At 41.1% G+C, this 17,835-nt stretch overlaps 1 protein-coding gene across 1 annotated transcript; it reads right to left on the minus strand.

Moving 5' to 3' along the window:
- Positions 1-510: 510 nt before the first annotated feature.
- Positions 511-13,271, minus strand: LOC124756664 (tyrosine-protein phosphatase non-receptor type 23-like). Its single transcript, XM_047249052.1, has 3 exons — positions 13,206-13,271; positions 5,968-6,375; positions 511-801 (listed from the first exon to the last, which is right to left on the minus strand). Exons 1-3 carry the CDS (start codon positions 13,269-13,271, stop codon positions 511-513), a joined length of 765 nt encoding a protein of 254 aa, XP_047105008.1.
- Positions 13,272-17,835: the final 4,564 nt, after the last annotated feature.

Genomic DNA, 17,835 nt, shown 5'->3' on the forward strand with positions numbered 1-17,835 from the left:
TAGATAATATGAGCTTAAGAATAACTGGAAGTCAGTAACTCTAAAACTAAGATAGTCTGTATTGCAAAAGGTGACTTATTTGCCATTCATTGGCTAACAGTTACAAACATTTGAGGTGAAATTTCGTCCGTCAAGTCATATGTGAGATCAGAGGAATTGGACTGTGTTGTTATATTGGAATTTTTCTGTGCCTCCATGAGCTACTGAGATTGAATATAGGGTTCTGCGGATATATTTTAATTATGAGGTAATTGCAGATTCCTAGATGCAACGTGATATCACAAAGTAGTTATTCAACATTGTGAAGATACTTTGTCTGGCCATATGAAATTACGTATGACGGTTTACCACTGTGCATGGTAGCACCAAAAAATTTGCTAATTTCACACATGTTATGCACTTTGAGTAATTGTATAAGATTGGGTTGCATTCAGATCTTTGAAGGATTAATGACTTGCAGTTTTCCACATTATTTTTGGAAGTAGAAATAGAGAGGTAGGTACAGTCAACCTAATTGACACGCACGAGTTCGGGTTTTGCATACGTGTAGATCGGTGCACCGGCAGGATGCAGGTCCTGGTAATGAAAGCGCGCCAGGTATCCAGGGGTGAGCGCTGGCTGCTGCAGGGCAGACAGTTCACTGGAGGCGGCGCGCTGTTGCTGCTGTGGGGCGGCAGCTGTGGGGGCGGGCCCGTGGGCGTAGGCGATGCGCTGCAGGCGGCCGTCTGGCTGCAGTACGTAGTACACGCCGCTCTCCTCCGCCTCACGCAGTGCCCCGTTGCGGCCACCGGCGAACCCAAACTGAGGGTAAGTTAGTGTTTGTTATGTGCTGGGATTCAGAAATAACACGCTGCTCAGATTTATTTCTAGCTGTAGTACCCGGTAAGGTATATTTTTTTTTTATTCCTCACACAATCACTTATTATAATAGAGTCTTTTAACAACTTTTCTTATCTCTAGACCACACTTGTATTTTCCCAACAACACCTTACGCATTTCGACTTTCCATCATTTTCGAAGGTAGTGCTACGTCAGTCATAAAATTGTTCATTAGATACAAAAGTATCAAGTGCAGTTTGCCCTTGTGACTGAGAATCTTGACGTGATACAATGTATCTAGTGAACAGTTCTGTACGACTAACATAACGTTGCTTCTGGACATGAAGGACAGATGAAACGCCTAAGGTGTTGTTGGAAAAATACAGGTGTGGTCAACACAAGAATAGCTATTTTCGTCTCACAGCATTTTCGTGCAAATTTCAGCTATCATACAAACATTACCGGTCCTGGCAATCAAAGATCATCAGATGCAACGAGCGGCATTTGATAAACAAGTGTTCATGCTTTGTCACTTGTTCATCAATAGCCGCCACTATCATCTGAAGATGGTCTTTGGTGGTCGAAACCGGTTATGATTGTATCACAAAGAAGTGACTGTGTCAAAAATAAAAACTAATAGCTCACAATACGTCAGTCACCATTTCCATAAATGGAATGTCATTTTTTCCATTTAACCCAGGTGTATGAAGACGATTGTTAACTACTTACATGTATTTTAGTGTTGAACGAGTACATAATTTAGCTTAGCTATAATCACCAGGTGACCTCTAAAATGAGTAGGAGTCAGTATTGCAAGAAACAATTTCACCCAGAATCATGACCATTTTCGTTAATATCTTTTTTCAAAAATAGATTAGCTTGACATGGAGCTCAATCACTTACTTTCTCTCGTCAGGATTTTCTGTCAGTCGGTCACTATCAAAACGTTTTCGGCCATAGCCTTTGTGATACAATCAAGATTGTCACTCCAATATTTTCCTTACCGACATACAGGATTTAAGTACAGATATTGTGATTGTTGGTACCTTAATAGGCACCCTCTTCAGTGCATTAGCTGTTTTTCCTCTTCATCTAACAGCTCCTCCTCCCTCTCCCCCCTCCCCCCCTCCCACAAACATGTAACACAATTTACTACCTGATCTTTGCTGCACAGTCATAACTCCATCACTAAGTGGACTACACCTGTCGATATAGACTCACCCTTTTTGCGCCCGTGCATCCACACTTCAAAACCTAATCTGCTTTCTAGGGAAAACAAGCATTAATAACTTGCTCATGCCACATCTTCTTGGAGGTACTAACCAACCTAAAAATCAACCACTCCAAATAGCTATAATTATTAGCGTATGAATGAGGTAAATACTGATGTAACGTTGTTTAGGTCACTGTCCTCAGTGATCAATAAAAGTATCTGCACTTATACCCCTAACACACTGTATATGTAAAGACTGGAGAATAACATTTGGACAATTGGTTCATTTTCTGGAAAGTCACGTGGTTCTGAGCGGCTACCGTGTCATCAGCTGTCATTTGACATAATTCGTATGTTATAAAAGGAGGGGAGGAATTGGGGTCATCAAATCTCTCTGCTGCTATTGATAGCTTTCCAGAACTTGGCGTCACTACAACTCATTGAAGCAGCGCCTTAGTTAACCTCATATGAAGGCAGAAAAGCTGATAGTTCAGATATGGAGACTGCACACCAGATGTCTGCACAGTAAAATTAGCAGTGATGTGTTTCCCCAGTCATTTCTTAAGCAAATATGGCGGGAGACTTACATCTGCCGAAACATAAAGGGTATACTGAAAATTTTTCCAGCAAGAAACCTGTCGGACTTCCATTCTTCTGACATTTCGTAACAACGTTCTTTCTCACACTTCTGTAGAGTTACTCATATAATTTGAATTTTACGTGTATATTTACAATTTATATGTACACATACATTACTTGGCATTGGCTATAGGGAACTAAAGAAATTGACTGTGGTAGACTTCATACAGGACACTTTCAGATAATAAAAAAACGCTACTTGCTAATTTAATAGAGGAGTGACTGGCGGTAGAAGCAATACTATTCGAGACGAAAATATATCTCAATTCTTAGTTAACAAAACTAAAGAGTGCAAGTGGCGTAGTAGCTCCATAAATATTTTTATATGTCAAAGAACTACAGATGTACCTGTTGCCGTGTCACTGATTGGAGTTTAGAAGTGTGGTAACAAGTAACGTGCAGATCCTACTTTAACACAGATATATTAATTGAAGATAGAGTTTTTAATGTAGACATATTTTCCAACCAATTATGAGTGAATAAATTACGTGCTAGATTTTTCCCGTTAAAGACATTTCGATTATTATCAAATAATCATCCTTAGGGACTTGAAATCGATTCCAATATGAAGAACTCTACTATACTTTTCCATGCCTTCCGGTAGTCCCCAGTAGTACACAATCTACATGTTTTCTAACGTCTTCCAACCGCCTTCCATTATATCGTCGTGGCGTTTCCTTACGGCATGAAATCTAGCACATAATTTCCTCTACGCTCATCCGCCTCTGAACGTCTTTTTTCCAATCGTCCTCGAGCCACGATGACGTTTGGGATCACCGTGGCACGTACGCCAGTACGGCTAAAATTCAGGGTTTTACCCGCCTTCCGCCCCAGTAATTGGAGAGGCCCAGACTGATTTTAGTTTTTGTGTGTTGCAAGAGAGATTGCACATCTGATTCCGTTTTTAATGCGACATGTTCACCTATTTTTTCTGAACACCACAACTATCACTACTATGTAGTTATTTTTACGGATGTGTCGAAACATGGGGATTCTGTTGGTTGCTCCGTGGCTTTCCCGGATCCTGTCCTCAAGGTTCGACTGCCTCAAGCGTTTATTGTTCAAATGGGTGAAATGGCTCTGATCACTATGGGACTTAACTGCTGTGGTCATCAGTCCCTTAGAACTTAGAACTACTTAAACCTAACTAACCTAAGGACATCACATACATCCATGCCCGAGGCAGGATTCGAACCTGCGACCGTAGCGGTCACGCGGCTCCATACTGTAGCGCCTAGAACCGCACGTCCACTCCGGCCAGCCAAGCGTTTAATTTCTTTGGTGCAGAATTGTCTGCGATCTTCCAGTAATTGGAGCAGACAAGACGTCACTGCAGTGCTAAATTTCTTGTCTGTTCCGATTCTGTAAGTGCCCTTCACTCGTTGAACGATTTGTATCCAACAGATAAAGTAGTACAGACCATCCACGATACCTTCCTCTAACTACAACGACTGTGGAAGGAGGTGGCTTTCTGCTGGGTACCAGACCACATCGGCATTTCTGGGAACTAAAGGGCATATCTAGCAGCCAAGGAGGCGTGTTTCGATCCGCAGCTATTTCAGTGTACCATCGTACCATCCCCCTACATCCTATCATCTTGCTATTGAGCTCAACTGTCTTCCATCGGTGGGAGAATGAGTGGCTGGAAGTGATCTCCAATAAGCTCCGTTTAGCAAAGTCTACAACTTCAAGCCACGTAGACTGGACGAGGTTTCCCTCACTCGTCTTCGTATAGACCACAGCCCCATGACACATAGTCTCTTGCTCCGGCGAGAGAACCCTCCTGTTGTGTCTAGACAAGACAGCCTAGACAGAATGAGAGGAAGCCGAAAGGCACGCGCTAAGTTAAAGCAGGATGGCGTGACGTCTGAAACAGGATACGTAATGAATGCTATAAAGAAAAGTACGTAGCTTCTGGAATACTTAACTATAATCCATCCTTTTGGTACATCTGGAGATTGTGGCGATACAAGTGAGACTCTATAGATACATGCAATGTTACTAATGGCGCCTTGCTAGGTCGTAGCCATTGACTTAGCTGAAGGCTATTCTAACTATCTGCTCGGCAAAGGAGCGAGGCTTCGTCAGTGTAGTCGCTAGCTACGTCGTCCGTACAACTGGGGCGAGTGCTAGTCCGTATCGCGAGACCTGCCTTGTGGTGGCGCTCGGTCTGCGATCACACAGTGGCGACACGCGGGTCCGACATGTACTAATGGACCGCGGCCGATTTAAAACTACCGCCTAGCAAGTGTGGTGTCTGGCGGTGACACCACACCTCCAATGTGTGGTGCTTGTGGCGTACAGATCACTGTGCGCATTTGTTTTAGTGGACTGCGTTTTGCCGGTGCATCTTCAATCTCTTTTAGGTAATAAACAAACGAATGTCGTTAGAGTTTTACAGTTTTGTGAATTGTCCAGTATTTTTTACTAATATTTTTAGGAGAGGGTTTTAATTCGCTCACAGGGTGACTGGCTCAATCATATTTTACGTAAGTGACCAGCCAGTGAGAATTTCCTGTGGTGTCCTTTCATCTCCTTTCTCGTTTTTCTTATATTTTAGTCTCCTGTATAGCATCTTTGATCTTTTCCCGCTGTCTTAACACTTACTTCCTATTCCTGTCGAAATTACTTCCTCTCTATCATTAAGTCTTCCTCTCCATCATTACATTTAATGGAAGAGAATTCTAAAATCCCTAAGGGCCATTTGAACACTTATTTTCTCATAGTCCGTTTAATTTTTGAAAGTGGCTAAGAGCAAGAATCCCATAGGTCTGTAGGTGATTTGCGTGGTAACTAGAGTATACGACGGGCATTCGATAAATAGTGCAATACGGTTCTTTCTCTGCCGATTTCGGTTGGAAAAATGCGGAATTTGTTGTGGGATATCGATAAATATTCCCGCGTATGACCCTACAGCTTCGTGAAGTTCCCATGGGTGGTGGCGCTACACGTAGCCTTCAGATTGGCGTCTGTGACGGAGGTATGTCGTACGCAGAGAGGTGTTTACCTGGCAGTGAACAAAAGCACGGTGAGTCGTTGTACGAGACTTTGCAGTCAGTTCGCGTAAAGCTGTGCGATCTCACGCGTGTCAGCCGGCCGCACGCGGTTACAATGTTTTAAATCTGTTTCAGCCACCCAAATTTAAGTTACTGCAACCATGTCGAAGGTCCCTTCGTAAGCATAGACAATTTCCATCATTGTCTTTCCCCAGTTCGGATTCATGTTCCATATCTAATGAGCATCATCGACAGCAAATTCTCTTCTTGCATCTCCCAAACACTTCACACGGTACTTACATCAGCAGGAGCGACAGTGGTTGGAACCTCGGTCGTGGTGGTGGCAGCCTCAGTGGTAGTGGTGAAAGTGGCCGGTGGCGGGCCGTACTCGTTCGGCAGGCGGTACAAGTCCGACAGGCGTGACGGTTCTGGTGCCGGGATGAAGAATTGCCTGCCGAACAGGGGCGGGCTAGCGCTCGAGAACGGCGAGAAGGACGCAGGTGCTGAGAAGGCCGGGAGGGACTGCGTCTGGGCGAACGCTTGCGGCTCCTGCTGCGTCTGAGGCTGCGGCTGTTGCCTGGGCTGATCCCTGGGCTTTGGCGGCGCCTGCTGGCGCTGCGCCTGGCGGAAGGGCGCCCCATAGCTGGAAGAGGGCGCCTCCGCTGCTGCCATCGCCGCCAGCGACACCGCCACCACAAACGCGAGGACCTGCAGCAGGTGTTTATGCTCTTTAACACCAGCAGCCACCCATACAAGAAGAACATGCTACCCATTCCAGAGTATTGTCATGGAGCTTCATATACACTACTGGCCATTAAAATTGATACCCTACGAAGATGACGTGCTATAGACGCGAAATATATCCGACAGGAAGAAGATGCTGTGATATGCAAATGATTAGCTTTTCAGAGCATTCACACAAGGTTGGCGCCGGCGGCGACACCTACAACATGCTGACATGAGGAAAGTTTCCAACCGATTTCTCATACACAGTTGGCCGGCGTTGCCTGGTGAAAAATTGTTGTGATGCCTCGTGTAAGGAGGAGAAATGCGTACCATCACGTTTCCGACTTTGATAAAGGTCGTCTTGTAGCCAATCGCGATTGCGGTTTATCGTATCGCGACACTGCTGCTCGCGTTGGTCGAGATCCAATGACTGTTACCAGAATATGGAATCGGTAGGTTCAGGAGGGTAGTACGGAACGCCGTGCTGGATCCCAACCGCCTCGTATCACCAGCAGTCGAGGTGACAGGCATCTTATCCGCATGGCTGTAACGGATCGGGCAGCCACGCCTCGATCCCTGAGCCAACAGATAGGGACGTTTGAAAGACAGCAACCATCTGCACGAGCAGTCGACGACGTTTGCAGCAGCATGGACTATCAGCTCGGAGACCATGGCTGCGGTTCCTCTTGACGCTGCATCACTGACAGGACTGCCTGCGATGGTGTACTCAACGATGAACCTGGGTGAAGGAATGGCAAAACGTCATTTTTTTCAGATGAATCCTGTTTCTGTCTGCAGCATCATGATGGTTGTATCCGTGTTTGGCGACATCCCGGTGAACGCACATTGGAAGCGTGTATTCGTCATCCCCTTACTGCCGTATCACCCAGCGTGATGGTATGGGATGCCATTGGTTACACGTCTCGGTCACCCCTTGTTTGCATTGACGGCACTTTGAACAGTGTACGTTACATTTCAGATGTTTTACGACCCGTGGCTCTACCCTTCATTCGATCCCTGCGAAACCCTACATTTCAGCAGGATAATGCACGGACGCATGTTATAGGTCCTGTACGGGCCTTTCTGGATACAGAAAATGTTCGACTGCTGCCCTGGCCAGTAGATTCTCCAGATCTCTCACCAACTGAAAACGTCTGGTCAATGGTGGCCGAGCAACTGGCTCGTCACAATACGCGAGTCATCAGTCTTTATCAACTGTTGTATCGTGTTGAAGCTGCATGGGCAGCTGTTCCTGTACACCCCATCCAAGCTCTGTTTCACTCAATGCCCAGGCGCATCAAGGCTGTTATTACAGCCAGAGGTGGTCGTTCTGGGTACTGATTTTTCAGGATCTATGCACCCAAATTGTGTGAAAATGTAATCACATGTCGGTTCTAGTATAATATATTTGTCCAATGTATACCCGTTTATCATCTGAATTTCTTCTTGGTGTAGCAATTTTAATGGCCAGTAGCCAGCCAAGGGTCACCAAATGGAATTGTATGAAGAATCTGGAATATTCATACATGACACAATATGTGGTGACATATTAGTAAGTGATAAAGTAATAATATTAACATCTTTAAAAACTTCTCCAGCATTGAACGTCTATTTCACTGAAAAAATTGTCTTTATCAAATAATCATCTAAAATTTGCCATTATATAAATACAACTAGATATAAATGCTTCATCTTCACTGTCTACTACTATCTTAGTAACAGAAACTAGCTTATCTCAGCTTTTAGGGATCTTTGCATTAATGGAAGCAAATGACTGTGAAAGTATTAAGTTGTGCTGTACCTGTTACTGTGCCCTGTGTGCCAGACAACAAAATTACAACCAAAATTGAAATTAAATGCCCTAACAAAGTGACTGATCAATCTTATCACATAATGCACACACTGTAACTTATTTATCTGGAACATTACCTCGCTGGCACACAACGCAAGGGAAGCTAATCTAACATCTAATTAATTACAATTAAAAGTGACTGTAAATGAGCGTTACGATGACAGTAAGTTGCCGAAACGTGTGGAGCTGAAAAAAAACAGGTTTAGCGGTTTTCTCCTGCTTTTAGTATGACTTTATTTTCAGTTGTTGACAGGTTTGATATTTACCACTGCGTTCCATCCTAAAGCTCTACCTTTGCTTAGTCTTTGTATATCAATTCTTATGTCAGCTCATACAGTCTGTGTGTATTTCACTATTACAGACGTCTTGCACATATGTCTCGTACATAAATCTCTCCACTGATCACATAACGAAATAGTCTCCAGTACTGTAGCAATTGCTTGTATGACTCATTCCCGTTAAACGGAGGTTGATATTTCTCGACTTAGTTGCCCTACCAGGTAGTATTAATGTAGAGGGAGTTGTCCAAATTTCAGCTAGGTTCTAGTGGCTTTCGTACTGGGAGATGCGCAGCCTAGTGCAAACTGCGTAATAGAGTGCTTCAGGCTACGTCAACTGTTCTGTAAAACCACTACGAAAATTCATTGTAGTATGCGATTGTAGTCAATTTCTACTCCATTTCGAACATTTTAAAACTTTCTCAGGCATGAACTGATTATTTTTTCATATTTTCTGTGCTTACAAATTGTTTTCTCTCTAATATCTCGTGTAAAGGGAGATCTTAGCATTTAGAGTGTCTTTACTTTTAATAAATAATATATTTCGTTGTATGTAACTAAACTACAAGTTACAAAGTGGTAAAGCTGTATATTCGGGCTCCTATATGTGACCTAAATTCGCACCATATGTAAATTTTGGACCAATTTTTCAGTACAGCTACACTGTTTTCTTTTTAAAATACCGACGACAAGGTCAATATATATCCCAGCAGGAAAAGAACAATAGAACTAAACAAATTCGTGCGGTCAGAAATAAAACAACGGTGATTGCCATCCACTTAGGATAGTCCTCTGCTGTGAGCATTTGACATGTCAGCCCCTTTAATTATTGACCTCACCCGAACACATTCCATCGACTGTTATTCCTTACGAGGTAAGACATTGCTCCTGCTGGTACGGCGAAGAACAATGCAACAACAGACGTAAAGCAGTAGGATCTGTTCTGATCACTGGAACGCCTTAGAAAACAAAGTTGTAAAAGGATTCTGATCAATAAATCCCACCAAATGAAACTGTGAAAAATAAACTGAGGTTTGAAAAAGAGTGCGAAACCTCGTCCAAAAAACTAAAGGTTGAGAAAAATAAAAGAAAACTTACAAATGGATATGGGCGGAAAAAGAAAGAAGATAATTCAAATGAGTCACAGACAGATGACCAGCTACGTCATTCCCTCATTGACAAAAGAAGACAAACACCGATGACGCAAAATGCATTTTTTGTGAATGAAACTTTTATGATGAAATGTGTTACGTGCATCACGTGTAAAATGTGGGACCCCCAACAAATATGCAGGAGCTCATAGAAACATTTATATTTGTGACTTTTATCAATTAAATAGAACGTTTTATATTATGTGGCCACATTTTCTGTTCAAAAACGTGATTTGTTTTGCGAAGACATTACCAAATTTTTATAAAATTTTATTCTATAAATAATATGTTCCTCATTTATTTTATTGAGCTTTTTTCAATGATATCTCCATATTTTTAGGACTACCCGTAATTGAGGCCACACCTCTAAGTTTTATCAACGTTGCCAATATTTCTTTGAGTCCCAAAGTGACAAGAAAATAGTGGGCGTATGTTACATTTCACCGTAATGGTTTAAAGGATGGCACTTCAAATTGTTGTCCATCTCAATACTCTTTATGTATTTCCAACAAAACGTGAGCTATGTATTGAAAACAAAATGATAGCTCAAATTTAGACCACCTCCTCCTCACATCTACGTGTTACATTCCGCAAGCCGTCACAGATGCATGGCGGAGGGTCCGTTATCACTGCTCTTCATTGTGTCTCTTGTTCCACTAGGAAACAGATTGACTGGAAAAAGACAATGTATATGCTTCTCTACATGGCCTCATGTCTCTTATTTTCTCTTAACAAACCTTACGTGCGATTTATATTGGTGGAAGTAAGAACGTTATGAAGTCTCTTCCAAATGCCTGTCCTACAAACTTTCCCAACATTATTTCGTGGAAAGAACGTCGGCCTCCACGGATTCTCATTTGGATTCGCAAAGCGTCTCCATAATACTTGAGTTGTGGTGGAGCCAGTCTTGGTGGAACCTACCAGTAACAAAACTATCAGTGCGTCTCTGAATTGCTTCGATGTCTTATTTTCGCTACAAGAGATGTGTTGTGCATCACAGAGTAATTCTCTTAAAGTATAGGGAAAAAATTCATATTAATTGCTCCTGTACATATATTACAAAATAGTCATGAAGAGAAAATCTGAAAAATTTGGGAGCATGCCGAGTGTTGTCAAAAGTGGTCTCTTCTGTACATCATCCGCAAAGGGCTGTGCAACAAGTAAAATAAACGTGAAGGCAGGTTCCGTAGAATAGATTAAAATCCAAATCTACGTCTATATACAGATGACCGATAATTCGAGGGTTTTAGATCTGGCTACTACTATTTTGTGACGCTCAACAGTCAATTTCGTGGTTGACGGGGTATATATGTCCCACTAATGTAATAAGTTAGCATGCAGAGAGATGCTTTCAAGACTTGGAAGAAAACATACTACGGGCTATGGTGTTGATATGTAGAAGACTGTGGGGATCAAAAGCGACGGCGTGTGTTCGTAGGTGGCACAGCGAGTCTATTCCACGAAAACCACATAAAATCACCAACTTCACCATTCCAACGATGTCTGAAGTAACTAATTATGGTTTCTTGTACATCATAGACACTGCCTTGACACATTACTACATACCACAGTAATTTTGCTGGTTTGTACGTAATTTATGTGTAGTGGGACGAATATGCCCCATAAAACTTCACAGAAATAGAAAACACTGGTGTGTAGTACGTCAATGCTATCTTCAAAACTTAAATTGAAAATTGTTCTCTGATACTTCATGTATTTCTTTGTCAGGAGAATAAATGTGTTTTGGTACTTATACGTTATACTTTTTTCTGAAAATGCCCATCCTGATGAAATCATTCTATGATTAGCAATTTAGCTCTGGAAATCCCAGGTTCATACGAAAACATGGATACAATTAGGTTCCTGGGACATGTGTGTCCCACTTCACTGACTTTCGAAGTTGGTCAGTTCACAAATTTTTCGTAGTGCAAGCGTGTTATTTATCACAAAGGAAGACAGCTTTTGATCTTTTACTTTTCTAATAAAAGCAAAATAATTTTTATGCATGAAAGGATGAAGAGAGCTACGTGCAGCTGTTGCCTTGTAGGAAGACCGATGATGATATGAGAAGCAAATTATACGTCTCGAAATAATTCAGAATAAAGAGGACGTACCCCAGAAGGAAAAACTATTTCAAATTCATGGTGTGACATTTCATCTCACCGTTCCTTTTCTCCTATAAAGGCATCAAACTGACGGTGTAGTCCTTCCACTGCTTGTTCTATTTAGCTAAGGAATTATGTAAAGTGTGTCCATAAGATTTAATAATCTTTTTTATCTTTCCTTTAATTCCTTCACAATATAACAGCTCCGAAAGTATTTTTAAGTCATATTACACCGTAGTGTAAATGTGTAGGTGCTCTCTCGAATTCGATAGTGGGTCGTACTGGATCAGAGTGTACGTCTGACTTAACTGAAGTCGACATGGCTCCTTGAAATGTTTTGCATTTTGTATTTAAAATACAAACAATCAGTAAAGTCAACTTTTCCAGACATAATCTAATTTCGTAGCTTTCTTTTCCACTCTCTCCATTGGCTAATATTCAATAATTTATTTATGATTCGAACCAAGTGAGAGGTTTTGTCAATAAGGTATCCTCAAAAACTTTTTCAGGTGTTATTGCTTTACTTGAAATTAGGTTAAATCTCAGTTTTGAAGATTAATTCATCACTTTGTCGTCATGAATAATTAAGTAGAATTACTCAGATAGAAAAGAGGTGATCAAAATACTCTAATGGAACTAATGACACTGTGTTTCGCATTAAAGCACTTAACATTTAATCTTACAGACTCTCACGGAACTCACGTAACTGTTTTTAAAGTCACTTCTCATCTGCAAAATGTTTCATATTCGTTATTAAAGTAATTGTTTATAGGATTGGTTAATTTTATATGTGAACCTAAATAAATTCAGCCTTCTTCAGGTATCACAGAAATTAATATTCTTTAGGAACAATTAACTTCAGTCCAGAGCATTGAGAGAAATTTACTATGTCAAGAAGATGATCTATTTGTTTGACAACTACATTCACCGCTTTGAAGTTTCAGTGTAGCCCTTCCTACCAGTACATGGGATTTTTTGAAGATTCACTGTAGCTCGTCTTATCGGTACATGCGTTTATCAATCGATGACTGACGTTGCCAGGTTTCCTTTCAGGCTAACCTCTACTTACACCAGCAATTGTTCAACGATACACTCCTTACAGTACTACGTCAAAGGCAATAGTTAATGCTGCACAGCAAGGATTTTCATCACAAGTCATGGATTCCTGTCAACTTTGTTTCTTTTTATCATATAATTTTTGTGAGTGTTATTGATCCTTTAGACTCGAATGTTGGGCAAGAAGAAATACTGAAAAATGCTTCTCGTAATTCTAGAACTTCAAGATAGGAGCGAGAGATCTAGTCCTTGACGAGAACTACACGAAAATGACTAAACTGCAATGTAACGACACTAGCTGTTTGCCAACCAAGTGCGACGAAGGCTTCTCTCGCAGTTCAGATTAACAACAGACCAGCTCAGCACTTACCTTCATATCTGTCGTTGTACTTGATGCACCACGGAAAGCTTGACGAGTGTGATGCCGTATGGCCATATCGGGCCTCTTTTATACCAATCGGAGCTCCGGCATACGCGGCGTTACGCCACGGGCGATCTCCCCATCGCACGCCCAGCAGGTGCCACGCGAGTTGCGAGACAACGGCAGGTCAAGGTGTCTGCAGCCTCACGTTACGTCACGCGGCGAGCCCTTGCCCTGCGACGATTCCAGCCACTGCAAGATCGTTTTTGAGTCGTATTCCAGCCTGCTCTAAACTACATGTCGTGCAGAAGGACCAACAAGTGTTTCCTAATTTCTGCTCGATGTGTTCCCTGTTGCTTCTGGATGGTTATGTTTGTATTAGGCAATTAGGCAGTTTTAGGTAAGAGTGCTGTTCCTTGAGGATAGTGCCTTAAGGAACACGTGATGCTCCCTGGTATCTGTTGCAATCTTAAAATCACGCGAAGTATGTGGAATAGAGACCGTCATAAGCTATTTCCGGCGTTTTCTACTGTTTTTGTACTTGTGAGACATGAGGCTGTGTTTTGTGGTACATTCGCAAATATTTTAAGATCTATACGTTTAACGGCTGTACATTATATTTAAGGGGCTCCGGAACGCCCTATACTTGCAATGTTAAAATAACGCTTATAAGTTACATCTTTCCACACAAAGTATTTGAGGTAGGAAGTTGAAATTTTTACAGATTATTTATTGGAATATGGGCTACAACTTAACGCAGGGATTTTACAAAATTTTAGTTCAGTTATTAAAGATGATTTTTCAATTGTAATGAAAATTCACAACATTTTTTTGCAATTTTTTATTGATGTATTCAAAAATATACAGTTTTTTGGAAAAAGGCTGTGTTAAATTATGCAGAAGGTGCTGTGTAACATTTACTGAAAGTTTGAAACAAATATGTTTGGCTGACCCTTAGAAAACATGTAATTAGTATGAGAAAATAAAAGTTTTGGGAATCGAGCGACAAAGATTGGATTAACCTTTTAGTGCATTCCAGGTCCATAGGCTGGATTATCTTCATCCTCTGCAAACTCCTCCTCCAGCTTCCTCTTGTTCCTCCTCCTGTTTACTCTTGCTTGTATTTCTAGACTCTTTACAGCCCTGTCTGCAGCCCGAAGGCGTTCCTTGTCTAAAGCAAGCATCGTTCGTAGATTTTGCTACCATTTTCTTCAGTTGCAGTTACTGCAACACTGTTCCAAAAGGTGGTCATGTATGAACACTTATCACATTTCGGTTGTATTTCACTAGCAAGTCCTACGTGCTTTATTATGGAGAGTTCCAGACCAACTTCACTACAATGAATACATCTTACACAGTTTGAAAAAATTCCTTTGAGAACCGACATATCAAATATTTCATTCACATCCGATTCGCCCATAAAACATTCATAGTTTTCACTCATTGAACCAAGCTTCTTCTGTGAAATATTTTCTTTCCCACTTTGACTGCTATGGGCAGGTGTACTTGAGAGGTTAGGTTCACTCACTTGGTTATCGTCTTTACAGTAATAACACATACCTTTGGCTTTCCAGCATTTCTCCTTTTCTTAAAAGCCTTCAGAGGATTTCTAATAACTTTACTTTTCCCCATTATTATACTTCAACAAAACAGAGACTCAAGAAACAGAATTAATTACGAATATTTTCGAGATAACGACAGAGTAAATAAACATGAAACAATTGACAGTCACAGGTTAGCCACAACACATACTTTATCTCACATCACTAAAATGTACCTGATGAACACGGACGTTAATAATAACACCATTTGACAGCAGTTTAACAGCGCCACAGTGGGTCACGCCCATGTAGAACACATTTCAAAAAAAATTTAAAAATAGTTATAGTCTTCGGAATTGAATAAATTATATATCTATTAAAAGGTAATAGTCTGCAGATTCAGAAACCGCAAAAAAGTAAAAATTAAACTTTTCATGATTTTGAGCCTTTCCGGAGCCCCTTAAGGTATTTGGCAGTTATTGTTAATACTTCAGTTTCAGAAGAATACTATGAGAAAAACTCCATATATATTTTTAAAACTGGTTTCGCAGAATGGGCAGAAACAGTCTTAAAAGCTTGTAAGGATGTTCCAGGGTAGGTTATGCTGAGAAATAACCATTAAGGAAAAGAATCTGTACGTTGCGCCGTTTCCAAGTTAATTAGCACTGAAGGTTGGAAATCATGCCGTTGTGCCCGCAGATTCAAGCGACACGCCAGATATGACTACAGTTAGTTGTTCTCGTAGCGTAGATGACAGGGCACGAGACTTCTCAGTCTCTGGCTCAGGTTCGATCCTTAATGCCGTCCCACGTCCAGTTTTTGTAACACTGTCTGGTTACGTTTTAGGAAACCAAACGAAAACACGTTTGGTGGTACCGTCTCTGACAGGCCGCTTGAATTTGCATCCACAACGTCATGATTGACTAGATTCAATGCTAATTATCTCTGAATCGACACAACGTATCGTTTTTTTTTTCTTGCCCTTATTCCTATTCACAACCTACATTTCAACACCCTTAGAAGTCATTCACACTTTTCCTGATCATCCTCTATAAAAATGAGGATCTTGAAGCCATGGTTCGTCAATTGAGCACGAAAGAAGGTCAATCCACCATCGAAGATCCGGGATTTTAAAATTAACGGAGTAACATTAGTGTCGCAATCGTATTACCTGTATTTAACTGAACATTTCTGTTAGTTTTCAGTAATTATTTTCCAAAATGTATTGAAGTTCTATTTAATTTGATTCTACTTACTGATTATTAGTGTATAGTGTGTAATAACTCAAGAGGGAGTCACTGACAAGGAATTGTCGATTGAAGCACTTAGAAATTTCCGTAAAATGTTTGTTCCTGGGTACATGACCAGGTAGTATCACGGAATATTTTTCCACGTTTTGATAAACACTTGAGAAACATACTGCAGCACACGAATATTGAATACCATCGTTTAAAAATGGAACAAAAGAAGTTATAAAACCTCTGTTTCAGGGTTATATAGAGGCAAAAGGCTGAAAAGTGTTCGACGAATTGCTTTCTTGCAGGAAAAAGTGAAGCTTATACAGGGTGACCCTGAACTCAATTAACATTTGAAAATCTCTTAATTCACGGAATGATATAGGCAGAGTGGCAAAGCTTGACACACATGCCTGAAATGAGGTGAGGTTTTATTGAAACCAAAACGAGCCAGCAGATAACGCTGAACGGCAACATTAGGACACCCACAACTGCAGAATATAGACTACCAAAAATCGTAGAACTGCTTTACAAACTATCAGCGCGCGAGTGCGAGATACCCCGATGTGTCACAGAATCTTATCACCTCTAGCCTGCCTGATAAACGCCTGCTGGAAGGTACGACTTTAAGGATGGCGTTCCAACCCATATTGCTACACGCGTGAAACATTTCTTGCACACGTAGTTTGGTAAGGATCGCCTGCTTAGCCGCCACTTTCGTCGTACTTGGCCTACCAGGTCCCCAGGCATCAATCCGTGTCATTATTGATTGCAAATCTATCGCGATCGTCCGATCTGATTAGTGATGCTAAAATATAACTTACAATGGCAATTTCTCACCATACCTACTGATATTCTATACAGTGCTGTTCACAACACTGTCTCTCAACTACATGTATTGTTGATGAATAACGCCGAAATGCTGAGCGTTTGTTATATAGAACACGGTCTTTGCTAAGAAACAATTATTATGCTGTTTATTGCTTTTGTATCACGTGAAGCGCCATCTGTTGGTCATTTTGTGCACTTTCCTTTTTTCAGTAAAACCCCATGTCATTCCCGCGTGTGCCTCATTTTGTACCTCTCTGCCTACATTATTCCGCAAAGTATTGAATTTTCAAGTGTTAACCGGTTTTTTGGGTCACAGCTTGAGTTTTGATAAAAATGTGTAATGCATGAATAAAAGTTTGCATCGGAAAAGTCACACCAAAAATTCGGTGGCACGAGGTGGTACACTATAAAATGACACACATCTGGATACAGTCAAATTTCTAAATTTCTATTGTACTGAATCATCGTCAATCAAATACCTGTGCCATCGTCCAGCATGATCGTTGGATGTTGGAAGCTCTGGTGGTTATTAAACGTCATTATTTTTCGAAGGCTCGTTCACAGTGAAAATACTAAACTGACAGCCACGTACAAAGTGGTAATGCATATTAATACGGACTTCGTAAGAACAGATCCACAGGGTGGACTTGTCGAGAATACAGTGCTTAAACGATGCAATGCGATAAGCCATCGGTAGTTCTGCCTTCAACAGTGTGCGAACAATTTCCTAATACATCTAACTCAAGCATTTCAGACCATTTAATAATATTAGCGTGATAATCACTAAGTTTTCTAAAATGATTGGAGAAACCAGCAATTATGGATAAAATCTTATCTTCGGTAAATCAAATAGACGCAAAGCTAACAACACACGCGGGCTGAAACATTAGTGAGTGGACAGAAGAGGAAGTCTCAGCTTTGTAATGCTTCGTTTGTTCCTCAAAAAAATTAATGTAATAAGGAGGTTACTTATTATGCCTTATACATACTGTCTACGAGTACAATTGTTAGCTGTTTTTCCATCTTCGATAC

This window comes from Schistocerca piceifrons, chromosome 1 (genome assembly GCF_021461385.2).
Source record: "Schistocerca piceifrons isolate TAMUIC-IGC-003096 chromosome 1, iqSchPice1.1, whole genome shotgun sequence".
Taxonomy (NCBI): Eukaryota; Metazoa; Arthropoda; class Insecta; order Orthoptera; family Acrididae; genus Schistocerca; species Schistocerca piceifrons.

Bases quoted from the DNA above. Each gene is read 5' to 3' on its own strand.
- LOC124756664 (XM_047249052.1), bottom strand. From the start codon at position 13,271: ATGGCCATACGGCATCACACTCGTCAAGCTTTCCGTGGTGCATCAAGT. The intron at 6,376-13,205 runs GTAAGTGCTGAG...CACCTGCTGCAG, and splicing joins GTACAACGACAGATATGAAG to GTCCTCGCGTTTGTGGTGGC. The intron at 802-5,967 runs GTAAGTACCGTG...ACTTACCCTCAG, and splicing joins CCACTGTCGCTCCTGCTGAT to TTTGGGTTCGCCGGTGGCCG.